At 42.3% G+C, this 17295-nt stretch overlaps 1 protein-coding gene and 1 long non-coding RNA gene across 3 annotated transcripts in view; both read right to left on the reverse strand.

Moving 5' to 3' along the window:
• The window catches only part of LOC134669667 (uncharacterized), a 254006-nt gene that overhangs the window by 23946 nt on the left and 212765 nt on the right, over window positions 1-17295 (reverse strand). The gene's annotated exons all lie outside the window — the stretch shown is intronic.
• Window positions 1-17295, reverse strand: part of LOC134669652 (uncharacterized) — a 183738-nt gene that overhangs the window by 297 nt on the left and 166146 nt on the right. Inside the window, exon 6 of one of the 2 annotated variants that reach the window (XR_010098926.1) lies at window positions 3483-3774. Coding sequence is in view for 1 of the 2 variants with exons in the window: in XM_063527327.1 (XP_063383397.1) it covers window positions 3638-3774 (137 nt within the window). In the remaining variant the exon portion in view is untranslated. The remainder of the gene's footprint in view (window positions 1-3482; window positions 3775-17295) is intronic. The other variant, XM_063527327.1, reaches the window with a different exon arrangement.

Consider the following 17295-nt stretch of genomic DNA (forward strand, 5'->3'; position numbering starts at 1 on the left):
GTTAGAAAATGGAAAAACGTCGAAAATCGCCTGAATCGCTTCGGGAAAGGGATGGTACGGCCGTGCGTCTTTGTTTTGCTCGACTTGGCGGGGGCACTACCGTGCCCCCAGATGATACATTGTAAAAGATAAGGTGTATTGAGATAACTTCGAAAGCGGGGTCATTTTGAAAATTGGAAATTGCATTTAATTTCTACTATTATACCGGGTGTGGCCTGTAACACGAGCAAATAATTAAAACATAGATTGTATTCCTCAAACAGTGACACTTTTGTTCAACAACTTTTTAAAATTATGAAGTATTTAGACTCCCTATTTTTCATACAAAATAAATATTATCTTCAATGGACGCCATCGCCACGCCATATCATTGTGATTGACGATGCTTGTCACGCCTTAATCATAACAAAATTCGCAATACATTGCGTCTTAGAATAAACTTTCAAGTGTATTAAAAATCAAACCACAAGTTATTTTTAAAAGTCGCTTCACAAATGTTGGTCAGTATGAGGAGTACAGCCTACAGTTTAATTTCTTGCTCATATTACAGGCCACACTGGGTATGTCGCACTATATCTTTGTTATTATGAATTGTTCCTGCTATGGTAGCAAGCCGGAACAGTACGCGATCGTCAATTTATACAAATTGCGCGAGGAAACCACAGACAAAAACATCCTCTAGACTAAGCATAGTCGCGCTACCCCCTCTGCCACGCATACGGTAATTTTACTCCATGTTCGAGTCGAAAGTGTCTTTGTGTGACATCCGTGTCTTTGAACGGACCAATCACGGCACGGGATTTCGCTTATCTCGTCCCGCGCACCCCCGCATTTTTGGCATCATCGGTTGCATGAAATAATTGCTCTAAACTCGGTCTAGACAATTCCTAGTCTATGGAGGAAACTGACCACTACCGCTCAACGATGCATGGCAGCATAACATTGACTGCAAGTAGAATTTCATTTTAGCCAGCTTGCAACTTTATACCTTAATATATTGACGATAGAGTATAGAGTGGAATGCATCATTATTTAGAAGTTAGGTATAAAATTATGAAATAAACTACAGCTCGTCGTACCTCTAGTAACATTTTATAGAAGCCAATACATAATATATATGTATGTACAAGTGTATATTGGAAAAAACGAATTTAGAAGCCTACCAATTGACTCATTCGGGGAAAAGCTTAATTTTGCTTGAGTATAAGTAGAGTCGGACCAAAAAATGTCTGCAGCGGATATGATGGCCCACGCAGTGCAAGTGTTATTTTAAACGTCAAACTTCTATAGAATTATGACGTAAAAATAACATTTGCACTGCGTGGGCTATCAAATCCGCTGCAGACTTTTCTTGGTCCGACTCAAATATTAACGAAGATTTCCGTAAAATAGCTATAGAGGTAGAGGCAACTCTGGTTGACAGGTGTCATGACTGGGTGCGTATACAAGATTCCATTTGCTTACGACACTCCGTAGCGAACGAAACCCAACTATCCCTGTCGCACTAATATAGAAGAGTGATAGAGAGAGACTACGCTATGCTACAGAGCGTTAATAATTGGCATGTTGTCTACGCACCCTGGTCACTGTCTGGTGTCTGCAACAACTTGCTTTATTTCTTCACGTTGGGTTTTTTGCCATCCGGCCTGATTCGAACTTTAAGATAAGGTCAATGTGGCTAAGTCCGGCATACTTTTTTTTTGACTTTGGAGTGATCTAGTTCCGTTAATTATTCACCTATGTTACTGCTTGTAATCGCATACGATGAAGAATTTAATAATTAATAGTTTAGCCTTAGTCACAGATCATTTAAAGGCAGAAATTAAGCAAAAACAATGGCATTTTTTAAAATTCGGCGAGTAGACGGACTTCCCGTGCAGTTTAAGAGAAGTCCGTCTAGTTATGATATCAGCCAATCTATGGGTGCGTATATGTTCGTAGTCAAATTCCTAAAAAGAACGGATCAAGACGATGAAAAGTGTACTTTAAACTTGTTAATATACGGTTCAGATTCGAAATAAACACCATTTTTCTAAAACAAAGGCAAGTCGGCATATACTAGAAAAATGGGGTGGTAAACCTTTTTTGCCAAATAATTAAACATAATTATTTTTTTGATTTCCGAAATAAAAGATCAATAGTGATTTTAAAATGAATTTTAATCGTTTCTTTTAATGTACTGAGATCAAAATGTAATAAAGTAACATCATGCGCAAAGTCAGGAGGATTTTTTGATACCTTATGAAATCGTTATAATATTCAAGTCGCAAAAACAGTTGGTAATCTCTGATTTAACGAAGGCATATGACGGACTTGCCTTGAACATAATAGACGGACTTTCCAACTTAGTCAAATTTTAATATGATAAATTGTGGAACGTATAATTACAAAACTAAGCTAATTTCTGATATTTTAAAAATAGAATAAAGACAGCTGGTTTTTATGCTACCTACGTAGTTACTTTCTGATGCACAATCTTTTCAAAAACTATTTTTAACAATTTTTTTTCGAATGGCTGTCGCACTATGACTTCGAGTTCAAAACACGAAATGACTTGTTGAGGCGGATTGCTCTGAAGTTGGTTGTCACAGCGCCATCTGTTTTACAGTGACGGAACTAGCGCTGGTTAATCGACTGGACTCCGAAGTCGCATACGCCTTCAAATTCAAAAGTTATAACGTGTTGACGGCCTTGCCTTGTAGACGGACTTACCCATATTGACCTTACGTCAAAATTTTGCTAAAGATACGGTATGGACCGGATATCTGACGTTTTTGTTTGAAGAAAAGTCACTTTTGACACTGACATATCCGATCCATGCCGTATCTTTGACGTACCTAATATGTAAAGACCTATTAGGTACGTCAAAGATACTCATTCAACATGAGGCCGATCGATCGTCTCTCGGCGGCGTTTATTTTGCTAATATTGAATTTTCCTGAACACTACTATTCAAACTGCACTCCTAGTAAACAAGTTAGAACAAGTTCACGTCGTAATGGGTTAATGGTAAACGATTTCGACATGTTCATATTGCACGGTTATTTAAACGTTGAAATTTTGAAGTGTGTACGCGAAAGTTTTGAATTTAATGAGGTGTTATATTTACTGTTAAATAAGCTTCTCGTTCTAAAGTTAGGACGCTATACGAAGATTTCGCGTTTTGACCCGCCAATCTATATTAGCACTTGCGAAATTATATTGCTGTCCCGCTCGCACAGTAGTATTGAACGCCGGCATCACGAGCAGAACAGCGATATAATTATGCGCGTGCAATAGGAACAGGCAGGTTAGGCAGGTACTTAATTTAGTTGCCCTGCTGTGCTTGTGTTATATGTCTCGTTCAAGCGCTATATGACTGAGTGAGATATCATTGAGCACGTGCACGGACACCGTGTGAGGGCGAGCTACTCGCACGGCGCACGTGTAGTTCCCGGCGTCCTGGGATTTGCTAGGCCTTGACGCTGTGAGTTAGACCGTACCATTGAGCACGTGCACGGACACGGTGTGGGGGCGAGCTCCTCGCACGGCGCACGTGTAGTTCCCGGCGTCACTGCTGTTCACTCGTGCGAGGCGAAGCAGGCTGTCCGCGCCGCCTGGGATTTGCTAGGTCTTGACGCTGTGAGTTAGACCGTACCATTGAGCACGTGCACGGACACGGTGTGGGGGCGAGCTCCTCGCACGGCGCACGTGTAGTTCCCGGCGTCACTGCTGTTCACTCGTGCGAGGCGAAGCAGGCTGTCCGCGCCGCCTGGGACTTGCTCGGTTTTGACGCTGTGGATATAAACGTTGCATGAGGTCATAATATCATATCACGGCCTTGATATTACGGTATAACCTAAAGTCCGCATCAATAGCAGTGAATCAAATACAACACCAAAAGTATCTGCCACCGTTCATATATTCTACATGTAGACAAATATTATCTCTTTGTGTAACACTTAATTTAGAGAACGGTAGATATTTTTGACGTGTAGTCTCATCAGCTATTTTTGTTGCTGACTGTACAAAACTGGTGGTGTGCTCGATCCCAGCACATACCATTAAGTTTTTTTGATATGGACGAAGTATCTTTTTATAATTTATCAGCGGTTTATCTGTAAAGGAAAATGTTGTAAGGAAAGAGGACTAATCCCAATAACTGACGGAACGTATGGGATTTTAATAGCGTGCTAAGCGGGACGTTTTGGAAATTCAATGTCCCATAAAAAATGACACTTAACGCAAACGCACGTCATGCTTTCAAATCTTTACACTAGGCTAGGGGCTAGGTACTGACACCTTATTATAAATACTTAGGTACGGTACAATCCTTTTATTTTATAATACCCTTTGTGTAACTTTCAGTCTGTTAAGCAGATCCAAAATACGATCTGTTGAGTAAAACGACTGAGCAAAGAATTTAATCAACAATATTGCCAGACAAAGTATCTTCTGTACAATTGGGCTGTCAGTCATGTAACGAATTAGGGGAAGTGTCAAACACAAATATATTTTATTTGGAAAATATTTTCCAGACTTATTTCTTACAAAAGGGTATCAAAAGAACTGCTAAAGGGCTAGGCTTTAACATTCGTGGGAAGGTTATAAATAAACGTTTAGGTACTGTCTAATATTAAACTGGATAAAATAATAGACAAGCTCCGAGTAAGTTATATTTCGAGCGGCTGTTACGTAAGCATTTGCTAAAACGAGAATTCAGTGGTATTATATTTAACTATGGTGGATAATCTGTGGTATTTTATATGCGATAGCTTATCATCACAGGCTTTTGCGTCTATTTAATTGCAGACGATTTATTGTTGTTTAGACTACGGGTTTGGTGACTGTGCGATAGTTCACATAAACATAGATTTTATTTATTTATGTACGTATATTGTGGTTCTTAAGTGTACATATAGTTCGTTTTTTCTTTATTCAATAAAATTTTCTCTCTGCACAAATTTTATGTATGAATCTGCCCAGTCCTATGGTTGACAGGGAGATAATGGCAGTTAGCTTTAAGTTTGCCATTTGTTCATTATTATATTATATTTTGTGCAATATTTTAAATAAATAAAACTAGATGTTAATTTATTAGAGTGTTTCTTTTATTTTCTGCCAGTTTTATATACTGTGACCTTTTTTGCCACTTTTGTGTTATTTCTGCTCAGAATAACGAGCTCTTTCAATCCTAATGGGATAAAAAACTGTCCCAGAGTTTTTTCCTATTGTGTTACCATTTCCCCATATACTTTGTATGTCGGTGTAACTAAAAGGAAAATTTGTGAAATGTAGTGAAATTTTAGGACACTTTTTTTCTCCTATAAATATGAAAAAGGTGATCCTGACTAGAAATAACACAAAAGTGGCAAAAAAGGTCACAATATAAAAGTGGCAAAAAATAAAAGAAACACTCACTAAACAAGTTTAGCTTAATGTTTTGGTGCAATTTAAGCCACGTCAAATTAAGCCGAATTTGGGCAAGCTGCGGAAATAATTCGTGTAGTTTTGAAAATTGGTACAGGCATACCTTGTGGTGTCTAGATAAACATACTAAAAGTCCTCGAGGGTAGGGGGTGTGCTGGGGGTGTAGAGGGGGGTTGAAGGTACCTTTTTTCATATTTTTGCTCATATCTCGAAAATGTGTACGAATTGCATTATAATTACTTCGGACAAAAGTTTTAACATAAAATTTACTACAAATTTGGTTATGTTTATTTTTACTCTGCGATCAGTACTTTAGGAGCTACAGGCTACTAAAGTTAAATAAGAGATAAAAAATAGACGGTTTAAAAAAACGTCGTATTTTCATAATTGTTCATCATAAATAAAAATTTTAATTGAGAATAAGCAAGCTAAATGACCTGCTGATAAAATATAAAAAAAACCGGCCAAGAGCATGTCGGGCCATGCTCAGTGTAGGGTTCCGTAGTTACCCGTCCGTCAAAATAGACTATTTGCAAAAACTCAAAAACTGCTTAATCGATTAGGTTCGCTATATTTTTCTCTGAAAGTCTTTACTAAGCTTTACTTTCACGATTTTTTTCATATTTTTTGGACCCATGGTTCGAATGTTAGGAGAACTAAAGTGGAAAACACAACTTTTTTTCTTTCAGATCGATTATTTCCGAAAATATTAAGCAGATCAAAAAATGGTTCTCGAAGACCCGTATTAGTTTTAAAAGACCTATCCAACGACACCCCACACTATAGGGTGGAAGCGAAAAAAAATATCATCCCTTTTTTAATATACGGCAGCCACCCTAAAAAAATATTTTTTCTAATTTATATTTTACAACTTTGTCAGCGTAACTGATTTATATATTCGTGTCAAAATTAAACATGAAAACTAGAAAAAAAAAATTTTTATGGTGGTTGCCCTACATTAAAGTGGGGATGAAATTTTTTTTCGCTTCCACCCTATAGTGTGGGGTGTCGTTGGATAGGTCTTTTAAAACGAATAAGGGTCTTCAAGAACTATTTTTTGATCAACTTAATATTTTCGGAAATAATCGATCTGAAAGAAAAAAAGTTGTGATTTACCCCTTAGTTCCCCTAACTTTTGAACCATGGGTCCAAAAAATATGAAAAAAATCGTGAAATCATAACTTAGTAAATACTTTCAAGGAAAAATATAGCGAACCTAATCGGTACAGCTGTTTTTGAGTTATGGCAAATTAGTCTATTTTGACAGACGGGTAACTACGGAACCCTACACTGAGCATGGCCCGACATGCATATGGCCTATTTTTTTATATTTTATCAGCAGGTTGCTTAGCTTGCTTACTCTAAGCTAATTTTTTTTATTTGTGATAAACAATTACAAAAAAACGACGTTTTCTTAAACCGTCTATTTTTTATTACTTATTTAACTTTAACAGCATGTAGCCCCTAGAGTATTAATCGCAGAGTAAAAATAAACATAACCAAATTTGTAGTAAATTTTATGTTAAAACTTTTGTCTTAAATAATTATAATGCTATTCGTACAGATATTCGAGATATGAGCAAAAATATGAAAAAAAGTACCTTCAAACCCCCTCTACACCCCCAGCACACCCCCTACCCTCGAGGACTTTTAGTATGTTTATCTGGACACCACAAGGTATACCTGTACCAATTTTCAAAACTACACGAATTATTTCCGCAGATTTTTCTAATTTGCTTAGGCTATAAACTTTAACGCCGCAAACAATTCGCATTGATGTGAACCGCTATAAACGTTTGTAGATTAATCATATTGAAATACATAATATATATTCAAAAGCTTTCAAACGAAAGTGCGAAGAGACTTCAATTTCTGATAAATCAATGATCCTACGATACAAAAACGTATCTGAAAGGTCAATGACCGGGATGTCTGTAGACTTGGGTCCCTTTAGGGGCAATCGAAATTATTTACGGCTAGGTTTCACTCTGACAGGCTGATTGAATACTTTGGGTGTCAATGACATTTTTGCGTGTAATATAATACCAGTGTCACTTAATATAGTATTATCTCTAGAAATATAAAAAAAACAGGAGCAGAATTCAGATTTAACAACTTGCTACGGTTTGAAATAGTTTTGATACGACCTTGACGATCGTCTTGGTAATTGGTGAGCATCTCACGCACGATTTTCATTTGCATCGCATGCACCAATCAGCGTGAGCCATCTTCAAGGTCGTGTCAAAATAAGATCAAAACCAAAATGTTAAATCTTAGTCTTTAATCTTAATTGTGAGTAACCATTTTGGGCCATTGTTTTCTTTAAATAAATAAATTGAATTGAAATCCGAATCAGACTTCGGTTGAGTTCTTAGATACTTACCTACTTAAATACAACTCACAGCCTAAAGCGTTGGGTTATTGATATTATACAAAACAAACAACCACTTAAATACAGTTTATTTAAATAATCATGAGACCTTTTCTGATCACCATATTATATGAATGATTTTTGTTACACATTTTAGGAAAAATAGAAATGCTCCGAGGTTTAAACAAATAAATTGAAATATAAATATTCTTGATAAAGTAAGGATGATAAATACGAAGAATCTCGTATATTGATCTGTCTGTTCCTATCTGTATTGCACGCGCATAATTATATCGCTGCTCGCAGTGTCATTAACCGCCGGCATAATGGGCAGGACAGCGATAATTCGCGTGCAATAGAAATAGGTCAATGATAGGAAATAGGGCGGGTCAATGAACGATATTCTTCATGCCTATATATAAAATTTGTCTCAGAATAAACATAAACTATTTATTTAGAGTCACTGATTCTCTGTGGAAACATTTTCTTTTCATATACCTATACTTTCTCATCGGTGCCGGTTACATCTTCACAAAAAGAAATATATAAAGAAAATAAATATTTATTACTAACATTTGAATTGAATAGAGGAGCCTAACGATTCTTTCAACTTTGAAAGGGTAATAAATCAAGTTTTCACTTGAAAGTTTCTTGAAATTCACCCACAGCACATAATTTGATATTTTAGTCTTAGATTTCTCGGTGGAAAAAACACATTAAGAAGGTAATACTTGGAAATGTGACTGACAGTAGTTGTCAACACCTAAGTAACTTATGAAATAAAACTATATAAAAGGGTTATATCGTACGTACCCGTACAGTCAGCAGCAGAAGTTGCTAGGCAGGCAAGATGTTCAAAATTACCTTGACACGCTTTTATTTTCTTAACAATAAAGACGCGCGCGTCAAGATCATTTTGAACACCTGGCCCGCTTAGCAACTTCTGCTGCTGACTGTACGTATGTTTCGAACTCTAAGTAAATTAATGTGCTTCACTTAAAATATCAACTCAAATTCCAAAAAAATATATTATTGTCGGAAAAACCTAAACATTTTTTTGACAGTTATGAATTGATCCTTAGATTCCTTCTATATCTATCTATACATATAATAAAGCTGTAGAGGGTCGAAAGTCTGTACATGGAAGATATTTGAAAAAAAGATGGCTGGGGATACTTAGAATCGATAACAGAACACCTTCCAACAGTTTTTAGAATTTTTGTCTGTTTGTCTGTTTATCTGTTTGTCTGTTTATTTGAACGCGCATCACGTGAAAACGGCTGAACGGATTTTGATACAAACTTTACTAATCTGTCGAGAAAATCTCCGGCCAGGTTATAGGCTATAAAAATTTAACCCCTAAAAGGGGGGGTAGCCACAACACTCGCTTGATTTAAGTTTGCCCCTGAATCTTATGGCGCTACTTAGGAAGGAGGGGCAAACTTTTTTCAAATACGTGCTACCACTATTGAGTAGCCTGGAAAACTAACAGATGGCGCTGAATTTAATACGAAGTGACACGAATAAGCCACCGAGGAAGGATTTTGCCAAATTAACTCTATGTTTAGAAGACCGGGTATCAACAAATTTAATTGAATAATTATGTTGATTTAATAATACAACAAAATTAAACAAATTAATTGCCCCTAATTGCACAGTGCCGTCTTTTTACACTTCACGACTGCCCAAAAGAAACACGACTGTATGTAGGTATTTATATATATATTTATTTATGTGAGTTTCTTTCATCATCATCATCATCTCAGCCATAAGACGTCCACTGCTGAACATAGGCCTCCCCCTTTTTGGGGGGTGAATGCCATAATCGCCACGCTTGGCAGGCGGGTTGGCGATCGCAGTCGAGTACACCGAATTTGTGGGACGCTGCTGCCCGTCCACCGGTAGTCTTGGACGTAGTTTAAGGACATACCGGGTCCGGGTGAGTTTCTTTATTCCGCCTTAACTTCTGAATGCCTTAACCGATTTAGACGTACGATACATCATAAGAGTACTTACGTCCGCCGTTACGCCTTCAGCGCCCTCATACTCGAAGCATCGGGCGTAACCCGATGCACGTGGCGCGCTGTACCAGTTCCAAAGCCGGCCGCCTTAGGCGCCCTCATACTAAAAGTCACCACTATTGAGTACCCTGGTAAACTAACAGATGGCGCTGAATTTAATACGTCGTGACATGCATAGCCACCGAGGAAGGATTTTGCCAAATTAACTCTAAGCAGCTCTAAGTTTAGATGAGGGGGTACGGATATCAACATAATTGAATAATTATGTTGATTTAATAACACAACAAAATTAAACGACAGTAAATCAATTACCCCTCATTGCACAGTGCCATCTTTTTCACGACTGCCCAAAAAGAGAGAGAGAGAGAGAGAGAGAGTGTGTATTGTGTTTTCAGCGTTCGTGTTTGTATGTAGGTATATATTTATTTATGTGAGTTTCTTTATTCCACCTTAACTTCTGAATGCCTTAACCGATTTAGACGTACGATACATCATCAGAATCCTTACGTCATCCCGGGTGAGATGATGAGAGAACATGTGACGACATTATCAAACCAATATTGCGGACTTAATACGCCACATTACGCAACCTTTAGAAAAAATATCGTGCAAAGCATCGAGTAGGGTAACAAAATAAAGGGTTGTGAAAGCCGATTAATAATATATATCCAACATGTGGGTTCAAATTTGAGTTTAAGAAAGTACGAATTGACAAAAAATGTTAAGAGAAGCTAATCTCATTAAACCAAATATTATTATTGAATGGGATAATTATTAAAATACAAAGAAGGCCTGATGTACGTGGCGCGCTGCACGCAGTTCAAAGCCAGGCGCCCTCGACTTTCACATATTAAAGTGTCGGGCGTAGCCCGATGTACGTGACGCACAGGGGGCCGATTTTTGAAATTCGACCACTCGATTTCGTGTATTTCGTTAAATGATATCTCCACTACTAGGCGTTTAAATTCTACTAATAAAACAGAAATCGTGTGGTCAATACCACTAGATTCCAAATTTCGATCGCTCGTATTTCAAAAATTAGCATTTCGCCGTTTTCCACCGATTTTCGAGTGACGAAATCGTGTGATCGAATTTCAAAAATCGGCCCCCTGTTCGCGTTCCAAAGCCGGGTGAATTCGACTTTCTCATAGGTACTTGAAAGTGTTGAGGGGCGTAGCCCGATGTACGTGTCACGCTGTACGCGCTGTACGCGTTCCAAAGCCGGGCGCCTTCGACTTTCTCAAACTAAAAGAATCTTGTGTAGCCCGACGTACGTGGCGCGCTGCACGCGGTCCAAAGCCAGGCGACTTAGACATTCTCATACTAAAAGAGACGTACGTAACACGCTGTATGGTTACCAAAGCCGGGCGCCTTCGGCGCCCTCATACTCAAAGAGTCGGGCGTAGACCAACGTACGTGACACACTGAACGCGTTCCAAAGCCGGGCGCCTTCGGCGCCCTCATAGTCAAACCTTCGGACGTAACTCGACGTACGTGGCACGCTTTACGCGTTCCAAAGCCGGGCGCCTTCGGCGCCCTCATACTAAAAGTGTCGGGCCTGTATGGTTACCAAAGCCAGGCGCCTTCGGCGCCCTCATACTCAAGGAGTCGGGCGTAGACCGACGTACGTGACACACTGAACGCATTCCAAAGCCGGGCGCCCTCGGCGCCCTCATACTCAAAACGTCGGGAGTAGCCCGACGCACGTGGCGCGCTGTACGCGTTACAAAGCCGGGCGCCTTCGGCGCCCTCATACTAAAAGAGTCGGACGTAGACCGATGTACGTGACACGCTGTACGCTTGCCAAAGTTTTCGGCACCCTCAAACTAACAGAGTCGAGAGTAGCCCGACGTATGTGGCGCACTGCACGCGGTCCAAAGCAAGGCGACTTCGACTTTCTCATACTAAAAGAATCTGGCGTAGCCCGACTTACGTGGCGCGCTGCACGCGGTCCAAAGCCAGGCGACTTAGACTTTCTCATACTAAAAGAGACGTAAGTGACACGCTGTATGGTTACCAAAGCCACTACACGTTACGAAATTCTTATACTCAAGGAGTCGGGGGTATACCGACGTACGTGACACAATGAACGCGTTTCAAAGCCGGGCGCCTTCGGCGCCCTCATACTAAAAGTGTCGGGCGTAGACCGACGTACGTGACATGCTGTACGCTTTCCAAAGCCAGGCGACTTCGACTTTCTCATACTAAAAGAGACGTACGTGACACGCTGTATGGTTACCAAAGCCGGGCGCCCGCGGCGCCCTCATACTCAAGGAGTCGGGCGTAGACCGACGTACGTGACACACTGAACGCGTTCCAAAGCCGGTCGCTTTCGGCTCCCTCATCCTCAAAACGTCGGGAGTAGCCCGACGCACGTGGCGCGCTGTACGCGTTCCAAAGCCGGGCGCCTTCGGCGCCCTCATACTAAAAGAGTCGGACGTAGACCGACGTACGTGACACGCTGTACGCTTGCCAAAGTTGGGCGCCGAAGGCACCCTCATACTAAAAGAGTCGAGCGTAGCCCGACGTATGTGGCGCACTGCACGCGGTCCAAAGCTAGGCGACTTCGACTTTCTCATACTAAAAGAATCTGGCGTAGCCCGACTTACGTGGCGCGCTGCACGCGGTCCAAAGCCAGGCGACTTAGACTTTCTCATACTAAAAGAGACGTACGTGACACGCTGTATGGTTACCAAAGCCAGATGCCTTCGGCGCCCTCATACTCAAGGAGTCGGGCGTAGACCGACGTACGTGACACACTGAACGCGTTCCAAAGCCGGGCGCCTTCGGCGCCCTCATACTCAAAACGTCGGGAGTAGCCCGACGCACGTGGCGCGCTGTACGCGTTCCAAAGCCGGGCGCCTTCGGCGCCCTCATACTAAAAGAGTCAGACGTAGACCGATGTACGTGACACGCTGTACGCTTGCCAAAGTTGGGTGCCGAAGGCACTCTCATACTAAAAGAGTCGAGCGTAGCCCGACGTAATGTGGCGCACTGCACGCGGTCCAAAGCGAGGCGACTTCGACTTTCTCATATTAAAAGAATCTGGCGTAGCCCGACTTACGTGGCGCGCTGCACGCGGACCAAAGCCAGGCGAATTTCTCATACTAAAAGAGACGTACGTGACACGCTGTATGGTTACCAAAGCCACTACACGTTACGAAATTCTTATACTCAAGGAGTCGGGCGTATACCGACGTACGTGACACAATGAACGCGTTCCAAAGCCGGGCGCCTTCGGCGCCCTCATAGTCAAACCTTCGGACGTAACTCGACGTACGTGGCACGCTTTACGCGTTCCAAAGCCGGGCGCCTTCGGCGCCCTCATACTAAAAGTGTCGGGCGTAGACCGACGTACGTGACATGCTGTACGCGTTCCAAAGCCAGGCGACTTCGACTATCTCATACTAAAAGAGACGTACGTGACACGCTATATGGTTACCAAAGCCGGACGCCTTCGTACTCAAGGAGTCGGGCGTAGACCGACGTACGTGACACACTGAACGCGTTCCAAAGCCGGTCGCTTTCGGCGCCCTCATCCTCAAAACGTCGGGAGTAGCCCGACGCACGTGGCGCGCTGTACGCGTTCCAAACCCGGGCGCCTTCGGCGCCCTCATACTAAAAGAGTCGGACGTAGACCGACGTACGTGACACGCTGTACGCTTGCCAAAGTTGGGCGCCGAAGGCACCCTCATACTAAAAGAGTCGAGCGTAGCCCGACGTATGTGGCGCACTGCACGCGGTCCAAAGCTAGGCGACTTCGACTTTCTCATACTAAAAGAGTCGGGCAATAAGATAGAATTCTTATCAGAAATTAGCATGCAGGAAATTATAATTGTTATAATTTTTTAAATAAATAAATACAGCGTAATGTAATTTAATATTTTTTATATATTTAGCAGCTTACTGACACAAACCGAATTCCACGCGGGCGAAGCCGCGGGCACAGCTAGTACATATAATAAAGCTGAAGACGGTCGAAAGTCTGTACATGGAAGATATTTGAAAAAAAGTTGGCTGGGGATACTTAGAATCGATAACAGAACACGTTCCAACAGTTTTTAGAATTTTTGTCTGTTTGTCTGTTTATCTGTTTATCTGTTTGTCTGTTTATTTGAACGCGCATCACGTGAAAACGGCTGAACGGATTCTGATGCAAACTTTACTCATCTGTCGAGAAAATCTCCGGCCAGGTTATAGGCTAACAAAAATTCAACCCCTAAAAGGGGGGGTAGCCACAACACCCGCTTGATTTAAGTTTGCCCCTGAATCTTATGGCACTACTTAGGAAGGAGGGGCAAACTTTTTTCAAATACGTGCTACCACTATTGAGTAGCCTGGAAAACTAACAGATGGCGCTGAATTTAATACGAAGTGACACGAATAAGCCACCGAGGAAGGATTTTGCCAAATTAACTCTATGTTTAGAAGACCGGGTATCAACAAATTTAATTGAATAATTATGTTGATTTAATAATACAACAAAATTAAACAAATTAATTGCCCCTAATTGCACAGTGCCGTCTTTTTACACTTCACGACTGCCCAAAAGAAACACGACTGTATGTAGGTATTTATATATATATTTATTTATGTGAGTTTCTTTCATCATCATCATCATCTCAGCCATAAGACGTCCACTGCTGAACATAGGCCTCCCCCTTTTTGGGGGGTGAATGCCATAATCGCCACGCTTGGCAGGCGGGTTGGCGATCGCAGTCGAGTACACCGAATTTGTGGGACGCTGCTGCCCGTCCACCGGTAGTCTTGGACGTAGTTTAAGGACATACCGGGTCCGGGTGAGTTTCTTTATTCCGCCTTAACTTCTGAATGCCTTAACCGATTTAGACGTACGATACATCATAAGAGTACTTACGTCCGCCGTTACGCCTTCAGCGCCCTCATACTCGAAGCATCGGGCGTAACCCGATGCACGTGGCGCGCTGTACCAGTTCCAAAGCCGGCCGCCTTAGGCGCCCTCATACTAAAAGTGCCAGGCGTAGGCCGACGTACGTGTCACGCTGTACGTTTACCAAAGCCGGGCGCCTTCGGCGCCCTCATACTCAAAGCATCGGGCGTAACCCGAAGCACGCGGCGCGCTGTGCCAGTTCCAAAGCCGGGCGCCTTCGGAGCCCTCATACTAAGAGAGTCGGGCATAGCCCGATGCACTCATACTCAAAGAGTCGGGCGTAGACCGACGTACGTGCCACGCTATACGCCTACCTAATCCGGGCGCCTTCGGCGCCCTCATACTCAAAGCATCGGGGGTGACCCGACGCACGTGGCGCGCTGTACCAGTTTCAAAGCTGGGAGCCTTCGAGCCCTCATACTAAAAGAGTCGGGCGTAGCCCGATGCACTCATACTCAAAGCGGCGGGCGTAGCCTGACGTAGGTGGCGCACTGTACGCGTTCCATAGCTGGGCGCCTTCGGCGCCCTCATACTAAAAGAGTCGGGCGTAGACCGACGTACGTGCCACGCTGTACGCTTACCAAAGCCGGGGGCCTTCGGCGCCCTCATACTCAAAGCGTCGGGCGTAACCCGACGTACGTGGCTTGCTGTACGTGTCCCAAAGCCAGGCGCCTTTGGCGCCCTCATACCCAAAGCGTCGGGCGTAGCCCGACGTACGTGGCGCGCTGTACGCTTTCCAAAGCCGGGCGCCTTCGGCGCCCTCAACTAAAAGAGTCGGACGTAGACCGACGTACGTGCCACGCTGTATGCCTACCAAAGCCGGGGGCCTTCGGCGCCCTCATACTCAAAGCGTCGGGCGTAATCCGACGTACGTGGCTTGCTGTACGTGTTCCAAAGCCGGGCGCCTTCGGCGTCCTCATACTCAAAGTGGCGGTCGTAGCCCGACGTACGTGGCGCGCTGTACTCGTCCCATAGCCGGGCGCCTTCGGCGCCCTCATACCCAAAGCGTCGGGCGTAATCCGACGTACGTGGCTCGCTGTACGCGTTCCAAAGCCGGGCACCTTCGGCGCCCTCATATACTAAAAGAGTCGGGTATAGACCGACGTACGGTACGTGCCACGCTGTACGCAGTGTACGCCTACCAAAGCCGCTTACTGACGCAGACTGAATTCCACGCGGGCGGAGCCGCGGGCACAGCTAGTAAGTATATAAATACTCGTAGTTATAATGAAGCGAAAGTACGATTCCCATCGAACAGGCGGAGTTGGAGACCTATTACTAAGACTTCGCTGTCCGTCCGTCTGTCACCAGGCTGTATCTCACGAACCGTGATAGCTAGACAGTTGAAATTTTCACAGATGATGTATTTCTGTTGCCGCTATAACAACAAATACTAAAAACAGAATAAAATAAAGATTTAAATGGGGCTCCCATACAACAAACGTGATTTTTGACCAAAGTTAAGCAACGTCGGGAGTGGTCAGTACTTGGATGGGTGACCGTATTTTTTTGCTTTTTTTGTTTTTTTTTGCATTATGGTACGGAACCCTTCGTGCGCGAGTCCGACTCGCACTTACCCGGTTTTTTTTTAATTATTTCACATTTAGTACGGCCGCAAGCCGGTCGTCGGCTCCTCGTGGATGCCGACGGCTCTAGACGAATTCTAACGCTTCTGCCATACATAATGTTTGTATCTTAGGCACATTGAAAATGCGCTACAGTGCGGCCCGACTGGCGCTTCTCGACCGCTACGAAACGCTTCCGTCAATATGAAGGAGCCTTCAATAATCAACATCATCTCACACAGCCGAAGTTGTAGCCAAAGGCTAGTACGAGTATAAGATCATTTTGATGCGTAGTGCCATCCGCTAGTTACTATTGATTCTGACATTCGGTACATTTGTACAATCGTATATCACGGAAGTCTCCATTGCGCTCTATAAACTCCGGTTAACGCGATAGTGGAGATAGATTGGCTCACAGCCAGCCCTTTGTGTACCAGATTATAAGCGATATTTTTTTAATATTTGGAACATTAAATGGACCGAGTAATGTTAGGAGAGTAACATTGAAACTAGCTAAGGAAATTGCGCAGTGCGGGGTTGATTTTATTACTAGAGATGCCACGAAAATTCGGTAACTATTCGGTATAGGTACGGCCTATTCGGCCACTATGTCGAATATTCGGTATTCGGCCAAATGTTGCCTACTATTCGGCCGAATACCGAATATTTGTTGCACCTACCTAAAAAGAAAAATTACACAATAAAAATAAACAAAAACAAAGTATACTTAATATTTAATATGTTTTCTTGGAAAGTTGTTAATTACGAAGACCTTTTTTTGAGCATTTGTTAATTACAAAATATTTTATTTTTATCATGGGTCTGATTTGATTGACTCTAAATACCTACATTAATCCATTAAAATCTGTTCAACAAATAATATAAATAAATAAATAAATAAAATAAATATTATAGGACATTCTTACACAGATTGACTAAGTCCCACTATAAGCTCAAGGATACTTGTGTTGTAAATATATCTCAGAAAACGTTGTACTTTTTTGGCTAACAGTAAAGTTG

This window comes from Cydia fagiglandana, chromosome 12 (genome assembly GCF_963556715.1).
Source record: "Cydia fagiglandana chromosome 12, ilCydFagi1.1, whole genome shotgun sequence".
In the NCBI taxonomy this organism is placed as follows: Eukaryota; Metazoa; Arthropoda; class Insecta; order Lepidoptera; family Tortricidae; genus Cydia; species Cydia fagiglandana.